Source organism: Aquarana catesbeiana, linkage group LG08 (assembly GCF_042186555.1).
Source record: "Aquarana catesbeiana isolate 2022-GZ linkage group LG08, ASM4218655v1, whole genome shotgun sequence".
Taxonomy (NCBI): Eukaryota; Metazoa; Chordata; class Amphibia; order Anura; family Ranidae; genus Aquarana; species Aquarana catesbeiana.
In genome coordinates this window covers 250,952,454-250,978,834 of record NC_133331.1, presented here as the reverse complement: position 1 = coordinate 250,978,834, position 26,381 = coordinate 250,952,454, and the positions used below count along the sequence as shown (strand labels likewise).

General features: G+C 43.2%; 1 protein-coding gene across 1 annotated transcript in view; it reads left to right on the top strand.

The window, feature by feature from the left end:
- LOC141106728 (glutathione S-transferase P 1-like) overlaps positions 1 to 23,013 on the top strand; it is a 40,138-nt gene extending 17,125 nt beyond the window's left edge. The window contains exons 3-7 of the mRNA XM_073597661.1: positions 6,561 to 6,673; positions 8,707 to 8,794; positions 19,143 to 19,246; positions 21,962 to 22,069; positions 22,724 to 23,013. Coding sequence (XP_073453762.1) covers positions 6,561 to 6,673; positions 8,707 to 8,794; positions 19,143 to 19,246; positions 21,962 to 22,069; positions 22,724 to 22,909 — 599 coding nt within the window. The 3' untranslated portion in view covers positions 22,910 to 23,013. The remainder of the gene's footprint in view (positions 1 to 6,560; positions 6,674 to 8,706; positions 8,795 to 19,142; positions 19,247 to 21,961; positions 22,070 to 22,723) is intronic.
- Positions 23,014 to 26,381: the final 3,368 nt, after the last annotated feature.

The window sequence follows — 26,381 nt, the reverse complement described above, 5'->3', positions numbered from 1 at the left end:
TTGCCATCGCAGAGGGAGCAGAGGATGAAACATCTTCGGGAGGCCTTGCAGAAAGGTCTGTGCAACGCGTTCCCAGAGACTGGGAGGTTACAAACTCCTGTTTCTGGACAACGTGTTGCTGAGGCTTCGGTCAGTCAAAGAAGGAGCGGTGGAGAAGGTGGCCGTCTGACCGATGCGTTCAGACAATTTTTTGGTCCGCAGCCCCAAGGTATGATCGGTTCCAGCAACCATCGCCAGCGTCTGTTTTACATGGTGCAGGAATACCTAGGGGCAAGATCAGACTTGGACACCTTTCCCACCGAAAATCCTCTGGGTTACTGGGTCTTGAGGATGGATCACTGGCCAGAGCTTGCACAGTATGCAATTGAGCTACTGGTCTGTCCTGCATCCAGCGTTCTTTCGGAACGCACATTCAGTGCTGCTGGAGGCTTTGTAACCGATCACAGGGTGCGTCTGTCCACCGACTCGGTCGATCGACTGACCTTCATAAAAATGAATCAGTCTTGGATTACCACCAGCTACCAAGCACCTGATGCTGATGTAACCGAATAATTTTTTTTGAAATCTCAGATCCCTTCAAAGACTGCCTATGCTGATGCTGAGTGACTATCCCTGAGTAATTATCCTCTTCCTCCTCAATCATCACGCTGATAGCTTGAAAGAACATTTTTTGGTTCTGGGCGCCACCATCAATGCCTAAGGCACAATTTTTCAGCCCCTGTTTAACAGGGGCGTGTGATTACAATTTTTGATGCAATACTTTGCAGCAGGGCTCGTTCCTGCGTTCCAACTAGAGTGTCTGTGAGGGGTTGCAGTGTTGTGGCACCAGCACCAGTGCCCAAGGCCCAATTTTTCTGCCCCTGTTTAACAGGGGCGTGTAATTACAATTTTTGATGCAATACTTTGCAGCAGGGCTCGTTCCTGCGTTCCAACTAGAGTGTCTGTGAGGGGTTGCAGTGTTGTGGCACCAGCACCACCACCACCACCAAAGGCCCAATTTTTCTGCCCCTATTCAACAGGGCCATGTAATTACAATTCTTGATCTAATATTTCACAGCAGGGCCCATTTCTGCACCCACCAAGAGCGAGTGAGGACTTACAGTGTTGTGGCACCAGCACCACCACCACCACCACCAAAGGCCCAGTTTTTCTGCCCCTGTTCAACAGGGGCATGTAATTACAATTCTTGATCTAATATTTCACAGCAGGGCCCTATGAGGGCTTACGTTGTTGTGGCCACAACAACACCTAAGGGCCAAATTTCTGCTGAGTATATAGGGCAGGCCCCTACTTTCAAACATCTAACTTACAAACGACTCCTACTTGCAAACGGAAGGAGACAACAGGAAGTGAGATGAAATCTACCCCTAGGAAGGGAAATTCTCTCCTGTAAGAGCTAATATGGGAAAAACATTTCCTGATGCTTTCCAATCCTTGTTCCACAAAAACCCCCAAATTTTCAAAAAACATTTGTCATTGGGACAAAAAGTGAGGTGAAATCTTCTAAAGAGGAGGAAAGACAGCAAAACAAATGTCACAGGGGTGATAACCCTTCCCTATGTTTTCCAAAAAGCTTAAAAAAGGTTTTTTGGCTGGAGCTAAACACGTTAAAAATGTACCAGTTCAAAATGACAAACAGATTCTACTTAACAACAAACCTAAAGTCCCTGTCTTGTTTGCACCGCCTGTATACTGCTGTTCAGAGTATATAGGGCCTGGTTGCCCCACACCTTTCCTTATTTTAATTTGGGTGCGGGGTTCCCCTTAATATCCATAAAAGACCCAAAGGGCCTGGTAATGGACTGGGGGGTACCCATGCCGTTTGTCTCACTGATTTTCATCCATATTGCCAGGACCCGACATTACATTAAACCCGCAAGCAGTTTTAAATGAGATTTTTTCCTTTAAAAATGACATTTGGTGCAGGGACTGTTCTAAACCCGGGAAACACACGCCACTTTACAGGCATACTATAGACACCCCCTAGGTACAATATTTAAAGGAATATTTCACTTTTTTTTTTTTTTTTACTTTAACCATCATTAAAATCACTGCTCCCGAAAAAACGGCCGTTTTTAAAAGTTTTTTTTGCATTGATACATGTCCCCTGGGGTAGGACCCGGGTCCCCAAACCCTTTTTAGGACAATACCTTGCAAATTAGCCTTTAAAATGAGCACTTTTGCTTTCGAACGTTCGAGTCCCATAGACGTCAATGGGGTTCTAACGTTTGTGCGAATTTTCGGTCCGTTCGCAGGTTCTGGTGCGAACCGAACCGGGGGGTGTTTGGCTCATCCCTACTGACCATGTATGTTACACAAAGGCTTTCAAAACTTTTACAGCATCCAATGGGAAATCGGTCAGCCGCAGCTCCACAACGGCCAGGGAAAAGGGGCAAGAAGAAAGCAGGGGCGGGAAAAGAAGGGAGAACAGAGGGGGAAAAGAGGACCAAGATAGCAAGTAGGAGCCCCCAAGAGTGGACACAATATCCCTCAGGTGGACTGGGATCCCCAACAGTCACAGCAGTTCCAAAAAGGGCACCTCCAATGGCGCACGTCTCCACTCTGTAAAGGGATGAGACAGGACCAATTCAAAAGAAATGGTCCACCACCGCTCACAATCACTAGAAAAAAATACAGAAATAAATTGCAATGTAAAAAAGCCTATATTATTTTCATTAACTAGTGACCTCTATGAATACATTTTAGACATGCATAAATCTAAAGAGCAGTGTCTACAGGTGAGAGCACACCAACCGAAATAAAAGAAAAACAGAGGCGCACCAGCCTTGTGTATTAACTTTTTAAAAACCTTTTTGTCGACTTACATCGGCGTGCGGCGGTCGGCAAGGGGTTAAAGACCGCCCACCGCATATATACGTAATTTCGTGCAATAGATACTGTGCGTGTGCCCATTGGACAGAGGGGGAGCCAATCAGCGCAGGACACGATGTCCGCTGGCCACCCACTATCATTCCTCAGAAAAGGAGAACATTGATCTGCCTATGTAAACAAGGCAGATTGCCATTCTGACAGGGGAGGACACAGAGATCTTCTGTTCCTGCTAACCAGGGTTACAGGTCTGTATGTTCACCCAGTCAGTCCATCTCCCACACAGTTAGCAAGCACCTCCTAGAGACACACTTAACCCTTTAATCGCCCCTGGTGTTAACCCCTTCCTGCCACTGTCATTAGCACAGTAACAGTGCATATTTTTAGCACTGATCACTGTAATAATGTCACTGGTTCCCAAAAAAAGTGTCAAAAGTGTCAGTTAGGTGTCCCATTTGCCTGCTGCATAGTTGCAGTCCCGCTAAAAATCACTGCTCACCGTCATTACTAGTATATATAAATAAATAAAATGCAATAAAAATACCCCATAGTTTGTAGACGCTATACATTTTGCGCAAACCAGTCAATATACGCTTATTGGGATTTTTTTTTACCAAAAATATGTAGCAGAATAATTTCTGGCCTAAATTGATAAAGAAATGTGATTTTTTACATTTTTATATTGGGTGTGTTTTATAGCAGAAAGTAAAAAATATTGGTTTTTTTTTTTCAAAATTGTCGCTATTTTTTTGTTTATAGCGCAAAAAACAAAAACAGCAGAAGTGATTAAATACTACCAAAAAAATTGCTATTTGTGGGAAAAAAAGGCATCAATTTTATTTGGGTACAGCGTCACATGACCATGCAATTGTCAGTTAAAGTAACCCAGTGCCATATTGCAAAAAATGGCCTGGTCATTAAGGGGGTAAAACCTTCCGGGGCTGAAGTGGTTAAACATGCTTGGAATAAACCTATATCTATACTCAGACTAAAACAGTAATCAAGACAAAAAAACTATTATTGTAAAAGGAAATAAAAACATCCCACCCCAGCTGAAAATTAATAAAACAAAAGCTTACGCGATAGACCACTTAACTTAAGCCCCGGACCATTTTGCTGGCCAAAGACCAGAGCACTTTTTGCGATTCGGCACTGCGTCGCTTTAACTGACAATTGCGCGGTCGTGCGACGTGGCTCCCAAACAAAATTGACGTCTTTTTTTTCCCACAAATAGAGCTTTCTTTTGGTGGTATTTGATCACCTTCTGTGGTCTTTATTTTTTGCGCTATAAACAAAAAAGGGTGACAATTTTGAAAAAAATGCATTATTTTTTACATTTTGCTATAATAAATATCCCCCAAAAATATATAAAAAACATTTTTTTTCCTCAGTTTAGGCCGATACGTATTCTTCTACATATTTTTGGTAAAAAAAAATGCAATAAGCGTTAATTGATTGGTTTGCATAAAAGTTATAGCGTTTACAAACTAGGGGATAGTTTTTAATAATTTTTTTTTTTTACTAGTAATGGCGGCGATCAGCGATTTTTATTGTGACTGTGACATTATGGCGGACACATCAGACATTTTTGACACATTTTTTGGACCATTGTCATGTATACAGCAATCAGTGCTATACAAATGCACTGATTCTTGTGTAAATGACACTGGCAGTGAAGGGGTTAACCATTAGGGGGCAGTGTAAGGGTTAAGTATGTCCTGGGGAGTGATTCTAACTGTGGGGGGGGGCGTGGCTTCGTGTGACACGTCACTGATCTCTGCTCCCGATCACAGGGAGCAGAGATCAGTGACACTGTCACTAGGCAGAACGGGGAGATGCTCGTTTACATTAGCATCTCCCCGTTTTTCCTCTCCGTGAGGCGATTGCGGGTATTCCCCCGGCGATGGAGTCCACAGGACCTGCGACCTGACTCACGGAGGTCCCAGCCGGCGGCACGCACATGATGGCGTACCATTCTGCCGACGTACATCGGCGTGCGCCGGTCGGGAACTGGTTAAGCTGGCCATAGATGTATCATTTTTTAAATTTTTTTTGTACAAAAAAAAAACAACAGGTTACCCCATCCACCTATTCAAAGGTGTATGAAGGAATCCTCCCCGCTGCGCTATTGTATTCTCATAGCGGGACTTCTCTTCTGTCAGAATTCACTGATCAGTGCTACAACAGATTAGCTGCAAGTGCTGATGGAGTAAATATGTATCAACAGTCCCCCTTGAGAGGAGTTGATGATTAGTGCATCTCCTCTCGAACAAGAAGGGCCATAGATGGATTGAAATTTGTCCGGTCCCTTCTGAACCAGAAACATTATGATCCATCTATATCCAGCCTTATGCCGCATACAGACGATCGGACATTCCGACAACAAAACCGTGGATTTATTTCCGATGGATGCTGGCTCAAACTTGTCTTGCATACACACAGTCACACAAATATTGTCGGAAATTCCGAACGCCAAGAACGCGGTGACCTACAACACGTACGACGAGCCGAGATAAATGAAGTTCAATAGCCAGTGCGGCTCTTCTGCTTGATTCCGAGCATGCGTGGAATTTTGTGCATCGGAATTGTGTACACGGGCTCGGAATTTCCGTCAATATGTTTTGTTGTCGGAAAATTTGAGAACCAGCCCTCAAACATTTGTTGTTGGAAATTCCGACAGCAAATGTCCGATGGACCATATACACGATCGGATTTTTCGACAACAAGCTCACATCGAACATTTGTTGTCGGAAATTCCGACCGTGTGTACGCGGCATTAGGCTGGCCATACATTATACAATTTTCTTATTCCATTTTCTTTCGATTTACCTTAAGCTTACACAATAGACCACTTAAGCTGGCCATAGGTGTATCATTTTTTTTTTTATAAAAAAAGCAACGGGTTACCCCATCCACCTATTCAAAGGTGTATGGAGGAATCCTCCTCAATGCGCTATTGTATTCTGACAGCGGCACTTCTCTGCTGTCAGAATTTACTGATCAGTGCTACAACAGATTAGCTGCAAGTGCTGATGGAATAATTATGTATCAACAGTCCCCCTTGAGAGGAGTCGATCATTAGTGCATCTCCTCTCAAACAACAAGGGCCATAGATGGATTGAAATTTGTCCGGTCCCTTCTGAACCAGAAACATTATGATCCATCTATATCCAGCCTTAGGCTAGCCATACATTATACAATTTTCTTATTCCATTTTCTTTCGATTTACCTTCAACTATGTAGTGCAAGGGCCTGCCTGATTGCATACAAATTGAAAGTGTTTAGGTTTGATCTCATATTATATGGTTTGGGTAAATCAAGGAAAATTGTACAAGACAATTGTATAATGTATGTTCAGGCTTAGTCCTTTTCTGCTGTCACTCTACTATTGTTCTTTTTTCTTTTTTTTGCTTTGTGTCCAGTAGGAGAGATATTCTTTAATTTCGTGTCTTGGCGACAAATGTTGAACAATGCAAATTCCCCACATGGGGTGATAGGCAGTGCAAAAACCTGACAGGGTTTCTAACTGTCCCCTACTCTTTCCAAAAGTTTGAAAAAAAAAGTTTTTGCTAGCGGTATAGCAATATTTTATACTATGCCATTTTTGAAAAGGGAACTCCTTTTTAATTCATTATTATTAATCATTATTTCTGTTTATTATAACACATTTAAAAGCTCTTTTGGTTTCTTACCTGATATTTTTTTCTAATATGAGACATATATATTTACAGGGAGAGGAGAGCCCCCACGGCTCCTACTTGATGACCAGGGAATTTCCTGGACAGAGGATGAGGTGCAAAAGCAGGATTGGATCTCAGGCAAAATAGATCTGAAGAAAAATGCGGTGAGACACAATGCTGTTCAGTTTTTTAGGGGCGATTTAAACTAAAAACTGGGTCATTTTCTAAAACTGCACTAAATATTTTACAAAAATTATGGATAAACGGTGCATCTATGATGTTATTCATTACCGGTGCATGTTCTGCCAGCATGCCTGTTGGCATCCTGTGTATAAAGCAGAAGACATTTGTCTCTCCAATGATACAGGAAAAGGGTGTCAGCCTCCTTTTTCCTTGAAAGTTTATAAGATTTTGGGACTGCCAGGTGCAGGGGGAAGAATGCTTGTGTATGCAAATGAGGATTTTAACTTACTCATGGAAGGCAAGGTCAATTGCAGAGAGTCTCTATAGGTGCTTAATGGTCAACCATTAATAAGGGAAATGTCTTTAATGCCAGCCTAACATGAAAATGCAAGGTTCACTTATTACTGAGCCTCCTGTCCCTCAAAACAAATAAATAAATAAAATAACAAAAAGCTAAAACACCCAAAGGTTTAAAAAAAAAAAAATACAGTACTTTGGACACTGCCTTCTAGTTGCTTCCTGTAGGCCCTGGTGACATCACTGTGTCCCAGAGCCGCCTTCTCCTGGACAGTCCTATAGCACAATGCTGAAGTACATTCTCAAAGAAACTTGAGTTCTTAACTTTCGCAAGAGGCAGCATTGAGGGACAGTGCCACCACCAGGTCCTATAGGAAGGAACTGTAGGCTAGGTTCGAGGTAAGAATTTCTTCCTTTTTTTCTTGCAGAAAGTTTAGAGTTTGGTGTTGACTTAGATCACTTCTTAAGTCTTTATAAAAGTCTCTGATTTAGAATTGTATAAAGCCTGAAAGGTCATTCAATAACTTAAGCTAGCAATAAAGGGTATCACTTAAAATCGACACTTTCGGCATTAATCATGGTTAACTACAGTATATACCGTATATACTCAAGTATAGGCTGACCCGATTATAAGCCGAGGCACCTAATTTTACCACAAAAAACTGGGAAAACTTATTGACTCGAGTATAAGCCTAGGGTGGGAAATGCAGCAGCTACTGGTAAATTTCAAAAGTGCCCATCATGTACAGCCTATCAGTGCCCATGAAATGCAGCCTGCCAGTGTCCATCAGGTACAGCCTGCCAGTGCCTGGTAATGAGATGTCACGCTGATTGTCCCACAGTGGGGAAGGCAGCTATGGAGTCAGGCTGAGGGTTTTTTTATCGGCAGGGAAGAGGTTAATGCAGTACTGAGACTCACCTCATGGCTGACTGCAGAGGTATCCAGGCGCATTTTTGCCTTTGCAGGGTTTCTGAAGATCGGGGTTCCGAGTGGAGACAGTGGGGGCTCCATTCTGGCACTCAGGGATGTGTCCTGGCTCAGCTGGGAGAGAGCAGACTGTGCTGATTTGCAGGGAGAGGAGAGCTGGATCTGAATCACCATGCAGCCGCGGTAACGATGTCCCGCCTCCTATGACACACGGCACAATGATTCCTAGCATTGGATCACTGTGCCGTCTGTCACAAGAGGAGGCGGGACATCGTAATGCGGCTGGCTGCGTGGCGACCTGAAACAGCATTGGAGGGAGGGGCGCCGGGCCGATTCACGAGCGTCACCCAGCGGCATGGCCCCGCCCCTTTTTCTCGTCAATTTCGGACTTTTTTTTAACTCACTCGAGTATAAGCCGAGGCGGGTTTTTTTCAGCCAAAAAAAATGGGCTGAAAAACTCAGCTTATACTCGAGTATATACGGTACTCACTATTGATTTTTAATTTTCCTTCGGTACTTTTAAACTTTTAGTTAGTGTTTTTTTTTGGGAATGGGGGAGTGGTAGGTGGCTTGCATACGTGTAAGCGCATCCAGCATTAATATGCTGTATTAATGCAACAGGTTTTCCAATAAGTACCCAGTAGCAAACAGATCTGCAGGTTCTTAAAAAAGAAAGACATCTTGGAGTAAGCACACTCCAATTAACATTAACGAAATGCAGATGCCTGTTATGATTTTTTAAACTGTTGCCTATGTTATGTATTAAATATTTGAACGAATTATTTATAGGTCTTTGGGCAACTGCCTCGTTTACAAGATGGAGACTTTGTGCTTTATCAAAGCAACACCATTCTGCGATATTTGGGGAGAAAATATGGTATGCCAAAATCCTAACATTGTGATTTGCCCTTTCTCTCAAAAAAAAAATCTGTAAAGAAGTTCTCTTTTTTTTTATTGAAAATGTCGCGGTACAAAGCAACAAACAATACACCCATACATTTCCAACTTTTGGAAATACATTAAAGAGGTTGAGTGGGTGGCATAAGGTGCAAATATGCTATGCAGCAGACTTACCTTCTTTCAGCTAAGCGAGGTTCACAGTTCCTTTTGTCCTTGCATTGTAAATACAGCCATCTTCTATTTCAGATCCAGAATTTTTTGCCTTGTAAGCCACTGACTTATGTCTGGGCACAGGAGCATTTTTTTTTTCCACCCAGCTCCCAGCAATGGCTCGCTGCATTGCTCATGAGTGGCAGTTGAAGTAAAAAAATTATAAAAAAATAAAAAATAAAATGAACAGCACTGGCCCTAAGACAGAACCATGGGGCACACCATTCACAACTTTAGACCATTCAGAGAATAAAATATTTATCACTAGTAGAGATGGGCCGAACACCCCCCATTCGGTTCGCACCAGAACTCCCAAACAGAGAAAACGACGAACCCTATTAAAGTCTACGGGACCCGAACTTGAAAAATCAAAAGTCCCTACTTTGAAGGCTTAAATGCAAGTAATTGGCCATAGAAAAGTTATGGGGGTCCAGGTACTGCCCTGGGGGACATGTATCAATGCAATTTTTTTTTAAAAGATAGTTTTTACAGGAGCAGTGATTTTAATGATGCTTAAAGTGCAACAATAAAAATGAAAAAAATCCTTTAAATATAGTGCCTGGGGGTCCTCTTAGTCTGCCAGCAAAGTGGCGCATATGTAGCATGTATAGAACATGCTACAGCAAAATGACATTTAAATTGCCTGCAATACAATACCATTTCCAGCAATAGAAAAATGGCTCTGCCCCCCCACCCCAAAGCGCCTTGTCCTTATGTTGATGGGGACAAGAGCCTCATCTCCACAACCCTGGGCTGTGGTTGGGGGGGGTCTGCGGGCAGGGGGCAAATTGTCTGCGGGCTCTGCAGGCAGGGGGCCCCCAGATCCCACCCCCCATGTGAATGAGTATAAGGTAAATGTCTCTGTGTTTTTATTACTTTTTGACACCTTTTTGGTGAATGGGTAGTACCCCACACTCATTCACATGGGGGGGCTGGGATCTGGGGGCCCCCTTGTTAATGGAGGCTTCCAGATTCCGATAAGCCCCCTGCCCGCAGACCCCCACAACCACAGCCCAGTTCCAATGCACCCACCTCATGGTGAGGGCATATAGTTCAGGGGGGGGCGCTCGCTCATCCCCCCCTTTCCTGGCCTGCTAGGCTGCATTCTCAGATAAGGGTCTGGTATGGTTTTTGGGGGACCCCAGGCCGTTCGGGGGGGGGCATGCCATTTTTTTTCTTTTTTTATTGCCAGCAATGTTTTTTTTTTTTATTCAGCTGTCAGCAGGGAAGCCCATTACATAGTTACATAGTAGGTGAGGTTGAAAAAAGACACAAGTCCATCAAGTCCAACCTATGTGTGTGATTACATGTCAGTATTACATTGTATATCCCTGTATGTTGCAGTCGTTCAGGTGCTTATCTAATAGTTTCTTGAAACTATCAATGCCCCCCCCCCGCTGAGACCACCACTCTGGAAGGGAATTCCACATCTTTGCCGCTCTTACAGTAAAGAACCCTCTACGTAGTTTAAGGTTAAACCTCTTTTCTTCTCATTTTAATGAGTGGCGACAAGTCTTGTTAAACTACCTTCTGCAAAAAAGTTTTATACCTATTGTGGGGTCACCAGTAGGGATGAGCCGAACACCCCCCTGTTCGGTTCGCACCAGAACATGCGAACAGGAAAAAAGTTTGTTCGAACATGCGAACACCGTTAAAGTCTATGGGACACGAACATGAATAATCAAAAGTGCTAATTTTAAAGGCTTATATGAAAGTTATTGTCATAAAAAGTGTTTGGAGACCTGGGTCCTGCCCCAGGGGACATGGATCAATGCAAAAAAAAGTTTTAAAAACGGCCGTTTTTTCAGGAGCAGTGATTTTAATAACGCTTAAAGTCAAACAATAAAAGTGTAATATCCCTTTAAATTTCGTACCTGGGGGGTGTCTATAGTATGCCTGTAAAGGGGCGCATGTTTCCTGTGTTTAGAACAGTCTGACAGCAAAATGACATTTTGAAGGAAAAAACTCATTTAAAACTACTCGCGGCTATTGCATTGCCGACAATACACATAGAAGTTCATTGATAAAAACGGCATGGAAATTCCCCAAAGGGGAACCCCGAACCAAAATTAAAAAAAAAAAATGATGTGGGAGTCCTCCTAAATTCCATACCAGGCCCTTCAGGTCTGGTATGGATATTAAGGGGAACCCCGGCCAAAATTTAAAAAAAAAAATGACGTGGGGTTCCCCCTAAAATGGATTTTAAGGGGAACCCCGCGCCAAAAAAAAAAAAAAAAAAACGGCGTGGGGTCCCCCCAAAAATCCATACCAGACCCTTATCCGAGCACGCAACCTGGCAGGCCGCAGGAAAAGAGGGGGGGACGAGAGTGCGGCCCCCCCTCCCTCCTGAACCGTACCAGGCCACATGCCCTCAACATTGGGAGGGTGCTTTGGGGTAGCCCCCCAAAACACCTTGTCCCCATGTTGATGAGGACAAGGGCCTCATCCCCACAACCCTGGCCGGTGGTTGTGGGGGTCTGCGGGCGGGGGGCTTATCGGAATCTGGAAGCCCCCTTTAACAAGGTGACCCCCAGATCCCGGCCCCCCCCCTGTGTGAAATGGTAAGGGGGTACATAAGTACCCCTACCATTTCACAAAGAAAGTGTCAAAAATGTTAAAAATGACAAGAGACAGTTTTTGACAATTCCTTTATTTAAATGCTTCTTCTTTCTTCTATCTTCCTTCATCTTCTGGTTCTTCTGGCTCTTCTGGTTCTTCCTCCGGCGTTCTCGTCCAGCATCTCCTCCGCGGCGTCTTCTGTCTTCTTCTCCTCGGGCCGCTCCGCACCCATGGCATGGGGGGGAGGCTCCCGCTCTTCTCTTCTTCTTTTCTTCTCTTCTTCTCTTCTTCATTTTCTTCTCCGGGCCGCTCCGCAATCCATGCTGGCATGGAGGGAGGCTCCCGCTGTGTGACGGCGCTCCTCGTCTGACAGTTCTTAAATAACGGGGGGGCGGGGCCACCCGGTGACCCCGCCCCCCTCTGACGCACGGTGACTTGACGGGACTTCCCTGTGGCATTCCCCGTGACGTCACAGGGAAGTCCCGTCAAGTCACCGTGCGTCAGAGGGGGGCGGGGTCACCGGGTGGCCCCGCCCCCCCCCGTTATTTAAGAACTGTCAGACGAGGAGCGCCGTCACACAGCGGGAGCCTCCCTCCATGCCAGCATGGATTGCGGAGCGGCCCGGAGAAGAAAAGAAAAAAAGAAGAAGAGAAGAAAAGAAGAAGAGAAGAGCGGGAGCCTCCCCCCCATGCCATGGGTGCGGAGCGGCCCGAGGAGAAGAAGATAGAAGACGCCGCGGAGGAGATGCTGGACGAGAATGCCGGAGGAAGAACCAGAAGAGCCAGAAGAACCAGAAGAACCAGAAGATGAAGGAAGATAGAAGAAAGAAGAAGCATTTAAATAAAGGAATTGTCAAAAACTGTCTCTTGTCATTTTTAACATTTTTGACACTTTTTTCGTGAAATGGTAGGGGTACTTATGTACCCCCTTACCATTTCACACAGGGGGGGGGCCGGGATCTGGGGGTCACCTTGTTAAAGGGGGCTTCCAGATTCTGATAAGCCCTCCGCCCGCAGACCCCCACAACCACCGGCCAGGGTTGTGGGGATGAGGCCCTTGTCCTCATCAACATGGGGACAAGGTGTTTTGGGGGGCTACCCCAAAGCACCCTCCCAATGTTGAGGGCATGTGGCCTGGTACGGTTCAGGAGGGAGGGGGGGCCGCACTCTCGTCCCCCCCTCTTTTCCTGCGGCCTGCCAGGTTGCGTGCTCGGATAAGGGTCTGGTATGGAATTTAGGGGGAACCCCACGTCATTTTTTTTTAAAATTTTGGTTCGGGGTTCCCCTTTGGGGAATTCCCATGCCGTTTTTATCAATGAACTTCTATGTGTATTGTCGGCAATGCAATAGCCGCGAGTAGTTTTAAATGAGTTTTTTCCTTCAAAATGTCATTTTGCTGTCAGACTGTTCTAAACACAGGAAACATGCGCCCCTTTACAGGCACACTATAGACACCCCCCAGGTACGAAATTTAAAGGGATATTACACTTTTATTGATTGACTTTAAGCATTATTAAAATCACTGCTCCTGAAAAAACGGCCGTTTTTAAAACTTTTTTTTGCATTGATCCATGTCCCCTGGGGCAGGACCCAGGTCCCCAAACACTTTTTATGACAATAACTTGCATATTAGCCTTTAAAATTAGCACTTTTGTTTTCTCCCATAGACTTTTAAAGGGTGTTCCGCGGCATTCGAATTTGCCGCGAACACCCCAAATTGTTCGCTGTTCGGTGAACTTGCGAACAGCCAATGTTCGAGTCGAACATGAGTTCGACTCGAACTCGAAGCTCATCCCTAGTCACCAGTATGGTATTTGTATATTGAAATCATATCCCCACTCAAGTGTCTCTTCTCCAGAGAGAATAAGTTCAGTGCTCGCAACCTTTCCTCATAACTAATATCCTCCAGACCCTTTATTAGCTTTGTTGCCCTTCTTTGTACTTGCTCCATTTCCAGTACATCCTTCCTGAGGACTGGTGCCCAGAACTGGACAGCATACTCTAGGTGCGGCCGAATCAGAGTCTTGTAGAGCGGGAGAATTATTGTTTTATCTCTGGAATTAATCACCTTTTTATTGCATGCCAATATTCTGTTTGCTTTGTTAGCAGCAGCTTGGCATTGCATGCCATTGCTGAGCCTATCATCTGCTATAGTGTAGGACCCACTAATCATGGGGTGCTTTGTCGCAGTAAGTGGGCTTAGCATCATATAGCAATATGGTGTGACCAAATTCCCATATTTTTTGCTAATATTTTTTAGATTGTCTAGGTGTTTTAAACTAGTCCTGCTGGAGGTAAATGTCTTTTTTGCATGTGTGCGCTGTAATATTTTGCTCTATCATCTACTAGGACCCCCAGGTCCTTTTCCATCCTAGATTCGCTCAAAGGTTCTCCCCCCAGTGTATAGATTGCATTCATATTTTTGCCACCCAAATGCATTATTTTACATTTTTTCTACATTAATCCTCATTTGCCATGTAGTTGCCCACTCCATTAATTTGTTCAGATCTTTTTGCAAGGTTTCCACATCCTGCGGAGAAGTTATTGCCCTGCTTAGCTTAGTATCGTCTGCAAATACAGAGATTGAACTGTTTACCCCATCTTCCAGGTCGTTTATGAACAAATTAAACAGGACTGGTCCCAGCACAGAACTCTGGGGGACCCCACTACCCACCCCTGACCATTCCGAGTACTCCCCATTTATCACCACCCTCTGAACTCGCCCTTGTAGCCAGTTTTCAATCCATGTACACACCCTATGGTCCATGCCAACTGACCTTATTTTTTACAGTAAATGTTTATGGGGAACTTTGTCAAATGCAAAATCCAGATACACCACATCTATGGGCGTTCCTTTATTTAGATGGCAACTCACCTCCTCATAGAAGGTTAATGGATTGGTTTAGAAAGATTCTTCATGAATCCATGCTGATTACTGCTAATGATAATGTTCTCATTACTAAAATCTTGTATGTAGTCCCTTATCATCCCCTCCAAGAGTTTACATACTATTGATGTTAGGCTAACTGGTCTGTAATTCCCAGGGATGTATTTTGGGCCCTTTTTAAATATTGGTGCTACATTGGCTTTTCTCCAATCAGCTGGTACCATTCCAGTCAGTAGACTGTCAGTAAAAATTAGGAACAATGGTCTGGCAATTACTTGACTGAGTTCCCTAAATACCCTTGCGTGCAAGCCATCTGGTCCCGGTGATTTATTAATGTTAAGTTTCCCAAGTCTAATTTTAATTCTGTCCTCTGTTAACCATAGAGGTGCTTCCTGTGATGTGTCATGAGGATAAACACTGCAGTTTTGGTTACTGAAGCCCCACGATTCCCTTGTGAAGACTGAGGAGAAGAATAAATGCAATACCTTCGCCTTCTCCCCATCCTTTGTAACCAGATGTCCTTCCTCATTCTTTATGGGGCCAATATGGTCTGTCCTCCTTTTTTACTGTTTACATACTGTTTACATACTTAACCACTTCCCGACTGGCGCACGCCAATGTACGTCAGCAGAATGGCACGGCTGGGCAAATAGGCGTACCCGTACGTCCCTTTATATTTGCCGCCGTGCCATTGCGTGTGCACCGGGAGCTCCATGAGTCAGGTCGTGGGTCCCGCAGACTCAATCGCCGCGGAGATACCCGTGATCTCCTCACGGCGAGGATGAACGGGGAGATGCTAAGGTGAACAAGCGTCTCCCCGTTCTGCCTAGTGACAGTGTCACTGATCTCTGCTCCCTGTGATCGGGAGCAGAGATCAGTGACGTGTCACACGTAGCCACGCCCCCCCACAGTTAGTAACACGCCCCAGGACATACTTAACCCCTCCCTAGCCCCTAGTGGTTATCCCCTTCACTGCCAGTGTCATTTACACAGGAATCAGTGCATTTGTATAGCACTGATTGCTGTATAAATGACAATGGTCCCAAAAACGTGTCAAAAATGTCTGATGTGTCCACCATAATGTCACAGTCACAATACAAATCGCTGATCGTCGTCATTACTAGTAAAAAAAAATGAATAATAAAAATGCCATAATTCTATCCCCTATTTTTTAAATGCTATAACTTTTGCACAAACCAATCAATAACCAGTCTATGTCTGGATAGTTAAAATCCCCCATTATGATAACACTTCCCATCCTTGCTGCTAATGCAAATTGTGATAAGAGATCTGTCTCCCCTTCCTCCCTCAGGTTAGGGGGGCTATAGCATACTCCCAGTATTATTTTCCCCTTAGCTTCATCCCTTTAGAGCTCTACCCATAAGGATTCCACCTCCTCCCTAGCTCCCGTAGTGATGTAATCTCTCACATTCACTTGTACATTATTCTTGATATATAGGCATACCCCTCCCCCTTTTTTACCCTCTCTATCCTTGGGTATACCCTTGAATGTTTGCCAGTCAATCCTGAGAGCTGTTGAACCAGGTCTCTGAAATTCCCACAAAATCCAAATCCTCCTCGTACAACAGTATCTCTAGTTCACCCATCTTGTCCGCCAGGCTCCTGGCATTGGTGAACATGCCACGTAGTTTAGACCGGTCGCATATTATCCTCTTATTGGATATTCCGCGATTGCAACTAAGACTTGCTACTATACTTACCTTGGGTTTATGTGCTTTGATCAACCTACCACTAATGCCCCCAATACTACCCTACCCTATCTCTACCTCTGGACCCCCCCCCATCGCCTAGTTTAACAGCTTTGACAGCTGATGACTCATCAGTTGTTAAGGGCACCGTGGCCGTATTCCCAGCCCACTCCTTAACAACCAGCTATTCACAAAGCTTTGCCCAATCAAGGCTTAGAATGCACTGTGCACTGCAAATTGGTGTGTACTCTAACGGGTGAACAGGTGATGTTCAAGCCAAACTTTTGCTCAGCCCGAACCGTTCGCCCAACTCTAATCACTAGCTACTGGACCCCTTCATGTAACCAGTTTTCAACCCATGTACATTTCATCAACTCCAACAGACCTTATTTTTACATAGTTTCATAGTTAGGTTGAAAAAAGACACAAGTCCATCTAGTTCAACCAAAAAACAAAACAAAAAAAAAACAATCTTGGCACAGCTGTTTTTGCAATGTGGTGCGCAAATATTGGGCCGCTCTGCACCAAGAGGCCACATATTTCCATGCCATAGGCGCCAAGAGGTTAAAAGTTTGAAATAGCGTCCCAAAGCACCCTCCCCATGTTGAGGGCAGGCGGCCTGGTATGGTTCAGGAGGGGGGGGGGTGGCGCTCCTGAACATGGGCCTGGTATGGATTTTGGGGAGGACCCCATGCTTTTTTTTTTTTAATTTTTCGTGGAGTTCCCCTTAATATCCATACCAGACCTGAAGGGCCTGGTATGGACTGAGAGGGGAACCCACACCAATTTTTTTATCTATATTGCCAGGACCCGGCAATACATCACAGCCGCAAGCAATTTTAAATGACATTTTTTCCTTTAGAAATGTAATTTTGCTGTGGCACAGTAAAACACATGAGACAGATGCTTTGCAGGCAGACTAAGGGGACCCCCCAGGCACGATATTTAAAGAAATATTTCATTTTTATTGTTTCACTTTAAGCATTATTAAAATCACTGCACCTGAAAAAAGGAAGTTTGTGTCCCATAGACTTTAACGGTGTTCGCATGTTCGCACAAATTTTTTGCCTGTTCGCATGTTCTGGTGCGAACCAAACTGGGGGGTGTTCGGCTCATCCATACTGACAATGTACAAATACCAAATATCTCCTTGTGTTAACTTATGCACTAAATAACCTGCAAACCTTGCACAGCTCAGAACCTCGCTTACACTGTTAGTTACAGTGGGGCAAAAAAGTATTTAGTCAGCCACCAATTGGGCAAGTTCTCCCACTAAAAAAGATGAGAGAGGCCTGTAATTGTCATCATAGGTATACCTCAACTATGAGAGACAAAATGTGGAAACAAATCCAGACAATCACATTGTCTGATTTGGAAAGAATTTATTTGCAAATTATGGTGGAAAATAAGTATTTTGTCAATATCAATAGTTCATCTCAATACTTTGTTATATATCCTTTGTTGGCAATGACAGAGGTCAAATGTTTTCTGTAAGTCTTCACAAGGTTGTCACACACTGTTGCTGGTATGTTGGCCCATTCCTCCATGCACATCTCCTCTAGAGCAGTGGTGTTTTGGGGCTGTCGCTGGAAACACAGACTTTCAACTGCCTACAAAGGTTTTCTATAGGGTTGAGATCTGGAGACTGGCTAAGCCACTCCAGGACCTTGAAATGCTTCTTATGAAACCACTCCTTCTTTGCCTGGGTGGTTTGTTTGGGATCACTGTCATGCTGAAAGACCCAGCCACGTTTCATCTTCAATGCCCTTGCTGATGGGAGGAGGTTTGCACTCAAAATCTCACGATACATGGCCCCATTCATTCTTTCATGTACATGGATCAGTCGTCCTGTTCCCTTTGCAGAGAAACAGCCCCAAAGCATGATGTTGCCACCCCCATGCTTCACAGTAGGTATGGTGATCTTTGGTTGCAACTCAGCATTCTCTCTCCTCCAAACAGCTCTACTTTGGTTTCATCTGACCATATGACATTCTCCCAATCCTCTTCTGGATCATCCAAATGCTCTCTAGCAAACCTCAGACGGGCCCCGGACATGTACTGGCTTAAGCAGGGGGACACATCTGGCACTGCAGGATCTGAGTCCCGGCGTAGTGTGTTACTGATGGTAGCCTTTGTTAAGTTGGTCCCAGCTCTCTGCAGGTCATTTACTAGGTCCCCCCGTGTGGTTCTGGGATTTTTGCTCACCGTTCTTGTGATCATTTTGACCCCACAAGATGAGATCTTGCGTGGAGCTCCAGATCGAGGGAGATTATCAGTGGTCTTGTATATCTTCCATTTTCTAATTATTGCTCCCACAGTTGATTTCTTCACACCAAGATGCTTGCCTATTGCAGATTCAGTCTTCCCAGCCTGGTGCAGGTCTACAATTTTGTTTCTGGTGTCCTTCGACAGCTCTTTGGTGTCACCATAGTGGAGTTTGGAGTGTGACTGTTTGAGGTTGTGGACAGGTGTCTTTTATACTGATAACAAGTTCAAACAGGTGCCATTAATACAGGTAATGAGTGGAGGACAGATGAGCCTCTTAAAGAAGAAGATACAGGTCTGTGAGAGCCAGAAATCTTGCTTGTTTGTAGGTGACCAAATACTTATTTTCCATCATAATTTGCAAATAAATTCTTTCAAAAATCAGACAATGTGATTGTCTGCATTTGTTTCCACATTTTGTCTCTCACAGTTGAGGTATACCTATGATGACAATTACAGGCCTCTCTCATCTTTTTAAGTGGGAGAACTTGCACAATTGGTGGCTGACTAAATGCTTTTTTGCCCCACTGTAAATACCAACGTCAGGCAGTTTTAATTTACTAACAGTAGTAAGGCTAATAAACATTGCTTTCTGGTTATGGGTTACTACACATACTTTCCCCACTAATTTGAAATGACATGCAAAAATGAATTTTTTGTAACGAACAGTTTAAATGGAGGTTTTACTTCTTGCAGGTGTCGCTGGCAGCAATGAGCAGGAGAAAACAATTGCTGAAATGGTGAATGATGGAGTGGAGGATCTCAGAATGAAATACTATAAGTTTTTATTTGTAGAGAATGTAGGTATGTCCCAATAAATGCAATGAAATTAAAAAGATGACTGTGATATCAGTTGTGTTTGTAATAACTGCTCCAGAACCAGATGTCAGAGAATATTGCTAAATATTGTAGCAAACTCTGTTCCCTTAAGCCAAGCAGGCCAAGTGGTACTTGGTTTCCCCAGGGCTTAATACACAGTTTTATGGTCTCAGGCCAAGAGGCACAACATACTGAGGGGTACATATGGTCCTCAGGAATTTGGCACGGACTGATGTTGCAGCAGGTGTGTAGCCAGTAGCAGTAGGCATGCAATGTGTAGCCAGGAGCAAGGCATGTGGCAGTCAGTAGCAGGGCATGTGTCAGACAGTAGCATAATTAGAGATAAACTGAGGTCAGGGTAGGCAGCAGACAATAGGGTAACCCAGGGACAAGCTAGGTAGGGTTTAGAATCGAGTGTCAGAGTAACAGAGTACAGTTTTCATTGTAGTAAGTTCTATCACAAGCCCAGAGCCCGGGCTTGTGATTTTTAAATAGAAAACCTAAGGAGCAGCAGCCAATCAGAGAAGAGAAGATAGGCAGCACTGACCTGCTGTCAGTAACACAGTCCAAGGTAAGTGCCATTGCTGGCCAGTAATAGAGGAGGGGGCTTTGCTGTCCAGCAACCAATGTGCATGTTAGGGATGTGACAGTGGCGGGGCAATGGTAGAGATGGAGACAGGCAGTGTTGAATCGTGCTTAAACATTTTTCATTATAAACTCTCTACTGCATATTTTAGGTGAGCATGTTTAATGGGTAGCACCCTGTTTTATAGAATTTCTAGCATAAATTATGCGTGCCTCAGTACAGCATGACTGACTTGCTAGCAGAAGGATCAAAGAGGCCACACATCCACATAGTTATTTTCATATAATGTAGCAGTTAGAACTAAACTCAGAAGTTGTCAGAGTACAATAAAAATAAATAAGGAAAAAAAGCAGGTCCTATGACCTGTCAATGCCATGTTAACAAATCTCCTCCAACCAAAAGGTTGTCTCTGCTGCTTTAAGCCAGTGGTCTACAATCTATGGCCCACAGGCCGCATTCAACCAACTACAAGATTTGATCTGGCCTGGAAATAGCGTCAGTGGCATATCCTCAACATGCACTAATTGAGAATTAAGGTCAGAAGAGGCTGCCTATGGTCTCCACTTCTGATGTAAGGGGGGGGGGGGCTCTAATGGGGACCCTTATAGAAGGGGGGAATCTGATGGGGACTCAAATGTAGGGGGACTGGTGGGTATTTTTATGTTTATTTTTTTAGCCTATGAATATTTGTAAAATATATGCCCCTTGTACTGAAATGTTTGGAGAACCCTGGTTTAGGCAGCCAGTAGTCAGTAGGATACTATAGTCTGTATTCTATATTCTAATGCCCCGTACACACGGTCGGATTTTCCGATGGAAAATGTCCGATCGGAGCGTGTTGTCGGAAATTCCGACCGTGTGTGGGCTCCATCGGACATTTTCCATCGGATTTTCCGACACACAAAGTTGGAGAGCAGGAGATAAAATTTTCCGACAACAAAATCCTTCGTCGGAAATTCCGATCGTGTGTACACAAATCCGACGGACAAAGTGCCACGCATGCTCAGAATAAATAAAGAGATGAAAGCTATTGGCCACTGCCCCGTTTATAGTTCCGACGTACGTGTTTTACGTCACCGCGTTTAGAACGATCGGATTTTCCGACAACTTTGTGTGACCGTGTGTATGCAAGACAAGTTTGAGCCAACATCCGTCGGAAAAAAATCCTAGGATTTTGTTGTCGGAATGTCTGAACAAAGTCCGACCGTGTGTACGGGGCATATGAACGGGCTATAAAATGCAGGCTGCAGTACTGAATACACCAGCAGAGTATAACAATAATTTGATAAATTGGTCCCTTAGTTTTGTAAAGTACTGTAAATAAAATAGGATTTGATTATTATTTTATTTTCTAAAAAAAATAGTTTTACCTTTGTACTTTGTACCTTTTTTTTTCTTCCTATTCTCCTCTTACATCCTGTGGACTTTTTGTATGAACTTATGAATTATGCTGTAATCATTAGAACTTGCCAATGGACTGCTTGCAGGAAAGGGTGACAATGTTGTAGGGTAGGGGATGCAGTAAGTGTCATCTGCATGCGCCAGGAATTATTTAATTGAAAGCATTAGAACTGGGACCCTATTCCTAGGTGAATGTGGATGGTAATTGTAACTCAGCCATATTTTTTTCCAGTTGTGGACACATTGGGATGAAAGTTAGAACCTATGTACAGTTTTTAATACTGCCTGGGGTCTTGTTGAGTAGATTTCTTTTCACTTTATGTCCTGGTGACTATCAAAAAAGATAGAAGATGAAAGAAAATCTACAATGAGGACACAAACAACAACAAAAGGTTGTCAGGGTTCTTGTCTTCCACTAAGGATTAGTTTTTTTATTGTTGAAGTGTTTCTATTGCAGATTTTCCCCTCACTACCTGTCATGGCAATAATATGTCACCAGAACTTTAAATGGGAGGAAGCCTGCTAAAAGTAGCTACAGATAGCAGAAACTGATTGAGCATATACTTAATTTTCTGAACTGTCTAAAAAACTGGTTGGAGATATGTTTTAAGATGCATGTAGTGCTGTTATGTGTATAAGCTCCCTATATGTGGCCAAATAATCATTATAGTTAAAAGGCCTTGGTAATCACTCTGACATCTTCTTGCAGGAGGAAAACAAGGATAAGTACCTTGAGGAATTGTCTAATCAGTTGGGTTATTTTGAAAAGATTCTGTCAAAAAATGCGAATGGCACCAAGTTTCTGGTAGGAAATGGGGTAAGTATAATTAACTATTCTTATACATATATATACATTCTTATTCCTATACATAGTGGTGGATCTACAGATTTCTCTGGAAGTGAAGAATTATTGGCTAGCCTGGTCTGTATCTTGAACCTCCCAGACTTTATCAGAGGGTTGGGTCTATCTGACACCACAAAGCTTCCAAGGACCCCAAACACCTGTAAAGATTATATATGATATTTGGACTCCTACTAAGTTCTACTGTTTGGCTGTAAGGCTAAGCAACATAGCAAATAGATGTTGATTCTCAGTGGTACCACCAACACTTAGACCCCTTACACACTGAGGCAGTTTTCAGGTGTTTTAGAGCCTTCCATTCATTTCAGTGTGTCTTTTCACACTGGGGCGGTATGCTTGTGGGAAGTTAGGATAAGTCCTGCAAGCAGCATCTTTGGGGCGATTTGGAAGCACTAGCACCCTAAACCACCTCTAAAATGAGCAGTGCTTCAGCGCTAACGCGGCCGCAGCTCAGTGTGAAAGGGGTCTTCACTGAAAACAAAATGTAAAAAGAGCACAACAGTAATAAATAACAGCATTCATTTGGGCTTTAACTATAGTGTGTAAATAAATCGGTCTTCTGGGACCCTGGCCTACTTTTCATCCAAATTAAATTTTTTGTTTCTACAGATTACATATGCTGACTATCACTTAGTGGATGTTCTGCAGTGCAATCTAGATGTTTCTCCAACATGCCTTTCTGCTTTTCCACTACTATCAGCCTACCTGGAGCAAATTCTCAAGCGGCCAAAACTTAGCGAGTACTTGAATTCTGATGGACGCAAGAGACGCCCCATCACCCCTAAGCACAAGTGAATAGGAAGTTCACAAAACCCTTAACATGCTTTCTAGTTTTAGACCCCATTCACACTGGAATGTATTTCACCTTGTTTTCCTATGCCTGACTACACTCAACATGCAGAATCCTATTGTTTCTATCTCTGTTAATATGTCTATGCTCAGTTACCCTATGCTAGATGTTCAGAAAAGTAAAAGAGCCAGGAAATCACCAGCAATATGCTCTACTCAGGTGTGAATGCAGGCTTAGGCCCTAAACTGCATCAATGCCAACATACAAGAATCTATACCATACTTTTGGAGAAATCACACCAATTCTTAATAAGTGCTGGTCTCAGTTGGCCTAAAATATTGTGTTCTCTACAATTTCATTTTTACTGCAAATATAAATTTCATTTATACAATATACTGTATGTATGGTATTGAAATATTAAACAACTACATGAAATTATATTATGAGTGACAGTTATTTTCTTTTTTGTTCACAACAGTACATACTGGTAGCAGCTGTTTTTTGACAGTTGATTTTCAGGTGATTAACTGCTTGTTAAGAATATGTAATAGTTTAAATGTCAATAGCTTGACCACTATCACAGTTAAATTATAAAAGAACTATCTCAAGAACAATGGCAAAACTGGTTCTGTACACTATTTACAGCACAGTCCAAGGAAGCCCAAATAATTAAGAGTTACAGGGAGGTTTCCTCTAGACAATTTGTTTCAGTCCAAATTCAAATTCCGACAAATTTTTGGTTATTCGGATGTATCCAAATCTCCGAATAGTAACCAATTTCTTTGAAATTGATTAAAATTAGTTTTGCTTATTAAGTTTCTAACAAATTCTAAATTTTCAGAACGATTAGAATTCGGATCGATCGAAAAATGAACAAATTCTGTGTGAAGAATAACTGGTTGTTAAGCCGCAGTCCGGGAAGGCCTTCTGCCATGTCCTAACAACTGATGATTTATGAGCTGTCAGCTGGCTTCCCTACTGACAGCTGAAATGTAAAGAAAATAATGCCGGCAATAGAAAATTCAGAAAAATTCAGAAAAAAATCCAGACCAGACCCTTATCCGGGCATGCAGCCAGGCAGGTCAGAAAAGGGGGGAAGGGTGAGCGAGCGCACCCCCAACTCCTGAACCATACCAGACCACATGCCCTCAACGTGGGATGGGGGGGTGGATGCTTTGTCCATACCAGGCCCTTTGAGTCTGGTATAGATTTTAAGGGGAACTCCATGCCAAAATTGAAAAAAAAAATGGCGTGGGGTCCCCCCCAAAATCCATACCATAGATTTTAAGGGAAACTCAATGCCAAATTTTTAAATAAAATTTGGCTAGGGGTCCCCCCCAAAATCCATACCAGACCCTTATCCGAGCAAGAAACCTGGCAGGCCAGGATGGGGGGGGGACAAGTGAGCGGGCCCCACCCTTCTGAACCATACCAGGTCACTTGCCCTCAACATGGGGAGGGTGTTTTGAGGTCCCCCCAAAGCACCTTGTCCCCATGTTGCTGGGGACAAGGTCCTCAGCCCCGGAACCTTGGCTGGTGGTTGTGGGGTTCTGTAGGAAGGCGGCTTATCAGAATCTAGAAGCCCCCTTTAACAAGGGGGCCTCCAGATCCCGCCCCCTGTTTTGAATGAGTATTTGGTGCCCCTATAGTACCCCTACCCATTCATGAAAAATGCGTAAAAAGTGAATAAAGACAGTAAACACGTTTTTGACAATCCTTTTTATAAAAGATAAACTCGCCATAGTGTAAAATCTCAAACTTTAATATAAAACTAAAAAATATTGCACTTACATCAAGGAGTTAAAAAAAAAAGAGCATGTATAGAACAAGCCGGCCGGCTGTAGCAAAGATGCCTGTCACTCTGTGATCACATGTAGCGTGGTGACGTCAGCATTGTCGCTCCACCGATGCATTTCATCAAAGGACGATGGTAGCTTGTGACGAAATGCAATTGCTATTGGAACACCTCCTTCATCAGATAGAGGCCCTGGCTGAGGTATTAGCCACAAGCGATTGTGTCCTTCCATAATAGGAGGTCCCCATCAGCTGGAAAGCAAGCATTTTTTTGCAGTGGAGGTTGCACTTTTATCCGTGGTGGTGGATGCTAACATCCTTTTGGAAGGACACATACATTGTGATAAATTATACTCATAATATAATTTAAAAATTATCCCAAAAGTGAATTGCTTCTCCTAATAGGATAGCCAGTGAGTCAATAATAACACCAATATGAACAGTGAACGAAGTCCAAATTAAATAGTTTAGACTTCGTCCACTATTTATATTGGTGTTATTATTGACTCACTGGCTATCCTATTAGGAGAAGCAATTCACTTTTGGGACAATTTTTAAATGATATTTTTTATGAGTATAATTTATCACAAAGTATGTTTGAGAGTAGCACAGCTCTATTTACCACAAGTGTGACTGTGCAAAACTAAAAGTTGCTGAGAGAGAGAGACATGCAGGATGTCGGGCTGCATCAGGAAAGTGCTGTGTTTTTTGCTGTGTGTTTTGCATGTTTGCTTTGCTTTTTATTCATGCAGGGCATTTGCTTTTGATATGTGTGATGGACAAAAATTATTGCTAACTAATTGGAAGAAAGCAGGTTCAGGTCCACATCCCCAATACAATATGTAAAACAGGGTTCCTCAAAGAGTGGGACTTTAAAGGACCATGAACACTCAGAACAATAGGGGATTTATAAAAAAGAATTACAAATTTATTACAAAGAGTAAATGGCATAATACAAAAATTGAATAAAACTAAAACACATTATGTAAGAAAGCAGTCCAAAAACAGACAGCTGGAAGAGGCCCAAATCGATTGCCAAGGAGACAGAGGAAGTCCAATGCAAATTAAATAAAAGTCTTTTTCAGGAAAATATGGGCTGAGGATTTCCAGACCTAATTACACACAAAATTCAAAATATCACATAATTTGTAAGCTGATCATGTTTACAATTATTTACAAAAAGAAGCAGAAAACGTAGATGTGGGTATCAATACTGACCTCATGTGTTGCGTATTTCAAAAAGGAGAGATCATAACTCAACAAGTAAAAGGAAACTGAGACGCTAAAAAAGCATCATGAAACCAGAGCAGGGTGGAAATAAAGAGATTCTTTTCAAAGACCCGAACCACCTAGCAATGGCCACTAGAGTTGAGACAGGGCTATACCGCAGATGAAACTATGAAAACATCCCATGCTTAAAAGTTAATACACCAGGTGTAGAGGAAATGGCTAAACAGCCAAACCTAAAATCAAAAATAGTAGGTATTTATATTACACAGGGAATCCCATTATTGCAAAAGGTACTGTGCTCTTTTGACTGATGTCAGCAAACCCCAGCACTGAATCTCACCTAACAGATGTCATGGGTACAGCGGTTCCCCAGGTCTCCAGAATGAAGCAGGGATCATAGTGGACCAGAGGGCTTTTATATAGTGGCCATGATGGGAAGGGGGTGTGGTGAAT